The sequence below is a fragment of the Telopea speciosissima genome, chromosome 3 (assembly GCF_018873765.1).
Source record: "Telopea speciosissima isolate NSW1024214 ecotype Mountain lineage chromosome 3, Tspe_v1, whole genome shotgun sequence".
NCBI classification, from domain to species: Eukaryota; Viridiplantae; Streptophyta; class Magnoliopsida; order Proteales; family Proteaceae; genus Telopea; species Telopea speciosissima.
The window spans coordinates 20165974-20171269 of record NC_057918.1 but is presented as its reverse complement, the minus strand read 5'-3'; the positions used below and the strand labels follow the sequence as shown (position 1 = coordinate 20171269).

The 5296-nt window shown below is 39.7% G+C and overlaps 1 protein-coding gene across 1 annotated transcript; it reads right to left on the bottom strand.

Moving 5' to 3' along the window:
• Positions 1-951: 951 nt before the first annotated feature.
• On the bottom strand, positions 952-1929 carry LOC122654945 (F-box/LRR-repeat protein At3g48880-like). The gene is made up of 2 exons (XM_043849200.1): positions 1553-1929; positions 952-1447 (listed from the first exon to the last, which is right to left on the bottom strand). Exons 1-2 carry the CDS (start codon positions 1927-1929, stop codon positions 952-954), a joined length of 873 nt encoding a protein of 290 aa, XP_043705135.1.
• Positions 1930-5296: the final 3367 nt, after the last annotated feature.

The window sequence follows — 5296 nt, the reverse complement described above, 5'->3', positions numbered from 1 at the left end:
CGGTATTTATGCTGAGGAAAGCAGCCAGGATTATGGCGGATACCATAGTATGGATTTGATTAATTGGGAAACGTATCAGAAAATTGAATTTAGTTCTCTAACCTCATTAGACCTAAAATCAGTCCAAGCATTGTTATAAGGTATTCAAAAACCCCATTTCATTCTCATGGAAGGGGAGAATAGTAACATCGAGCACTACAAATTCACTCCTCTCCTACCAGCCCCTCCAGTGCAGATCCAACAACTGGAGCCACTGGATCTGCTATTGAGAGGATCCTCTATTCAGCAAGGAGGTATCCTTGCACCGAACCACATTGGCAACGCTTGCACAGCGACAAGTCGACAACGACAGTCTCCATCAACACTATCGGGTTCCACAACCCCAAGGGCTCCAGAGAGAGAGTGCAAAATTTCTAAGATCACATGGAGGATTTGCGACTGCGGAACTGAATATAGCAATGATCTTCCCTCTCTTGCTGATTTATGTTTTGAAGTATCACCCCTACAGGTAGAACGATCGCTGTGAATTTGATGCGCCATGCCCACCAAAAAAGCTATGGACATTTTGGGGAAAGGTTCCTGGTCAGAAGCCAGACTTAGCCACACCTCCACGACCTTAACTTATATCATTTATCCACAGTGGAATACTCAATGACTACTACTGATATCAAAGGAACGGAGAGGCCAATGCACAGATAAAATTAAATGGATGTTGTCATTATGAAATTAAAAGACACTTCAAACAAAGCAATGAGCAACTTTGATTTTCATCAACAACATACAGAAACATAGGAAGACAGCAAATCTAAAATACAAAATAAATGATCTAATTTGCAACCCTAAGGTGACCATTTGAGGAACTCTAGTTAAGAACTTTATATTAATCCTTCTTAAATAACTGAAAAATTACTGACAAAATTCTAGCAAATCATTAATAATACCTAAGGACCTTTACTGATAATCATCATAGTCACTTTCATCTAAACAGGGATTCTTGTTACAAGGACTTCCAGCCTCACTCTTATATACTACAGAACCCTGAATCATAAAGGTCTTGATGTGAGAACCCATCTTTAAGATCTCTTTATCTTTAGCCTTAAAACCAACGCAATTCCTTGCATCAAGTAGCACCAGTTCTTTACAGCCTTTCAATATCATCCTCAGACTCTTACGGGGTAGTGTAGTACACCTCAACCTCAAATATTTGATCTTCGGAAGCAAAGTTACAATAGCTGATGCTTCTTTGTTGCCAAGATTACCTCTTACAGATAAATCACTGAAATTTTTGCAGTTAAGACTGATTTGAATTAGGATTTCCTGGAAAGAATGAGTTTGTCCCAAGAATAATCCCTCTAAATCCTTGCATTTACTTATTAGTTCTTGGATAAGTTCACAATCAAATGGGAAGAGATCGGAAGGGAACCCTAAGTATTTCAATGAAGGACACCTGGTAATGACAATTCTATCTATTAGAGAGCACAATATCAATATGATGGAAACAATAAAAAGTTAAATTTCGTGATTGGTAAGTAGGGAGGTATATCTTACTTACTCGTTTGATATAAGCTCCAAAACCTCTGAGGTGCACCCAGGAGGAAGAATAACGGTGACAGCAGAGTTACGACTTCGTCTAACAACAAGTTTAACAAAGCCTGTGAAAGAAAAATTCTGGATTCGGTACTTGTCCATGAATCTTTGGGCAAAACCATCATATTCCCACCACACCCATGGATCCCTGCAGAGTGCATGAGGGAACCGAAGTATTTTCCAACATTGAGGATTGAGCGAAGCTTTGTACCAAGACTTGCAAACGAAGGGAATGTCCAATGTTAGAGATTCTAATCCCGCAGATTCTGATCCCAGCATCTCGAACACCTTAATCAAACAATCCGTGTTCAATTCCGCCCAGTTCCTCCTTTTCTTCTTCATCTTTTCTCCTCCTGGACTTGGAGAGATAGAATTATAGAATGAACAAGAAATAAGATTTGGTCATTGGAATTATAAGGGGAATGGTTGGGAGACCAAAAAAAAATCTTACTAGCCCTTATTAATTAATGGAATTTCAGTTCCCACGACTGATAGGAACTGAAAAAGACTGCGCCTTCTCATGTTCCAGTCTCGAAAAACACACATTAGTTTGATCTACTTGATAGATATGTCAAAATAGTAGCGAGAATTTTTAGATAATCTGGACGGCTAATTCCTTAGGGCATGGCAGTTGAACGTACAAGAACTAGAATTTTAGGGTTCCTGTCCAGTAGGCAAAGAAAGGGTCGGTCATTTGGAAAGTCTAATATTTAGATTTCCCTTTAATGAAAGGAACACTAGGTTTTAAAGAAGTTTCAGAAATGGTAAACCGAGCTTCAAAGTAAACATAACAGGGATGGATGGAAACATTACAGAAGCGAAATAGAAACTACAAAAAAACCCTTCTGAGTTAGAAGTTAGAACCTTACCTGGAGCCGATCGGAATTGCCAAATTATGAATATAGAACGATAAAAGAGCGGCAGGAATCGTTCCTACTACAAGGAAGCATATATAAGCCACTGGACCAGACGACTTTCCCCCATTTTTCACTAAAAATTTTGGGATGTGGCAAAAAAGGAAGATTTTTAGTTTTTTGTGTCTCAATTTTTCTTAACATGTGTAGTACTACTATCAAAGGAGCGCGCTAAACAAAACCCTACTACAGGCCCATCAGCATATGCATTGTTCCTATCAAGATTATTACCATAGTTATGTAGGTGGTGATGCAACCATGACGTTGGAGAGGGCCCAAAACTAAGGAAATGTCAACAAGGCAGCAAGACACAAGCCTAGGCGTCTAAGGCGACCAAAGAGCTTGGACGTCTAGGCATTCCCTTGGCGATGCCTTGATAACTATGAATATTACCAAGATCATGCCCACTAGATTGAAAGCTTCTCTTGACAACATTGTTGCTTTGGTCCAGTCGGCCTTCATTCAAGACGACCTAATCTCCGATAATGTATACATGACCCACAAACTCTTTCATTAGATCAAACACAAAAAGAAGAAGAAGAAGAAGAAGAGACTCGTAGCCATCAAGCTCGATATGCCAGACCCCATAGCTATGGACATTTTGTTTGGGGAAAGGTTGTTGGTCCTTGAATCAGCCCAGATTGAAACCAGGCTAAGGCACACCTCCACGACCCTAAAATTATATATCATGAATCCACAGTGGAATAAGAGGTTAAAAGTTCTCCCATTGCACTGACTCCTATTGAAATCAGAGGACCCCCAGCCTATGGCATACCTTCTTCTATGAGAGGTTTGGCATGCGGTAGGCAAACCTTTTGTATATATTAACAAATCAATCTCTTGAGGTTCATCAACAAGAAGCAGAAACCTAAGAATAGATGCAGCTAGCTAAAACACAAAATAGAGGATCAAATCTGCAACCCTCAGGTCACCATTTGAGGAACAGAACACCAAGAACTGTTGTGGAAGTACGGTTAAAGTAGGGGCTGACGGAGCTCCTGAGCATGTTGATACAGATAATGGAGATACTGAAGAGAATGGATGATGCTGCATTGACATTTTCAAGATTTGTTTTACTGTATAAATTATCATCGACGCCTCGGTTTTCTTGTCTTCTACAAGGTTCTGTTTGTTAAATGTTACTCTGAATACTGAATATATTAACTAAGGTTTTGCTCTAAAATTTACAATGAACAAGCTTCTTAACCTGTTAATGGACTGTTTTTAGTATAATTACAGTAACTCTCTTTTTTTAGGGGGGTGCTTTTAGACTTTGTATTTGTAGTACCCTTTCCCCCTCCCTTCTTTCCTCTTATCTTTTCCTCCTCCAAATTGGGATTAAGAAAGCTGGTCACTGACTCACTGGGTTGTTTGTATGGATCAATACATTTCTAAAACCAGCTCTGGCATACAAATACCAAAAGTTTTAACAACTTAACAGCCTAACTTCTACATTGTGCATCTATTATTTGTTAGTTCATATTAATATAAAAAAAATATATTTTAATAAAAAATATAGAGATTATTTTACTAGGCAAATCCAGTAGCAAAGGGGATCTTTTGTGCTGACTCTTTTCCTTTGAATTCTGGACCTTTTGCTAGGGGATTTAACTGGCTGTATAGGATAGTGACTCTTTGCGCTATTGCAACCTGTTGGTTGCAAGTTCAAAACTTGGAAACAGCCTCTCTTGCAAAGGATGGGTAAGGCTGTGTTCATTTGCCCCTCCCAGACCCTACATTAGTGGGAACCTCGTGAATTGCGACACTTTTTTAAATCATATGCACAGAATGTATGATATGGATCCATGGAATTAACATTGTTGGCAGTTGTGATTCACAATCTATCTCTATGGACACTCATGAACCATGACAGGGAGTGATTATACCAATCCTGCTTCTATCGATGGTTTCACAAAGAAGTATGTCTGCCTTTCTTTCTGGTGTAGTAAGATCATCCAATAGATGTCCTATAACCATACTCATTTTGATGCATGATATCATTTGAAATGTCCATTCTCTTGTGTCAAGACTTTGAGATCTTGATTTGTCTCCAGATTGTACATTGATATTTATGGTTGAAACCCCCTTGAAATTCTGCAAACAGAACAATCAAATTCTAGTAATTATGCTGAAGATAGCTGCAAGGATTATGGTGGACACTATAGTATTGGATTTGATTCATTGGGAAACGTATCAGAAAATTGAATTTAGTTCTCTAACCTCATTAGACCTAAAATCAGTCCTGGTGTTGTTATAGGGTATTCAAAAGCTCCATCTCATTCTCATGGAAGGGGAGAAATGTAACATTGAGAACTACAAATTCAATCCTCTCCTGCCAGCCCCTTCAGTGCGGATCCAAAAGCTGGAGCGATTGGATCCGCACAGGATATGATTTGGGTACAGGGAACTTAGCCCTCCTCTATTCAGCAATGAGGTATCCTTGCAGCGAACCACATTGGCAACGCTTGTACAGCAACAATGACACACTCTCCTTCAACACTATTGGGTTCCATAACCCTAAGGGAACCTTTATCTGCTCCATTTCCTGGGCAGGTCCATTTCCCCAAGTTCCTCTAATAGAGGGGGGCAGAAATGACCACCCTACCCCTGCCCGAACACACTGCCCGGGTGGGGTCCAACCCCTTGTATTAGAGGAATTTGGGGGAAATGGACCTGCACAGGAAATGGAGCAGATAAACATACACCCTAAGGGCTTTACAGAGAGACAGAGAGAGAGATGAGTAAGATCATGTGGAAGATTTGCGACTGCGAAACTAAATATAGCAATGATCTTC

Bases quoted from the DNA above. Each gene is read 5' to 3' on its own strand.
- LOC122654945 (XM_043849200.1), bottom strand. From the start codon at position 1,929: ATGAAGAAGAAAAGGAGGAACTGGGCGGAATTGAACACGGATTGTTTG. The intron at 1,448-1,552 runs GTAAGTAAGATA...TGTCATTACCAG, and splicing joins TTGGAGCTTATATCAAACGA to GTGTCCTTCATTGAAATACT.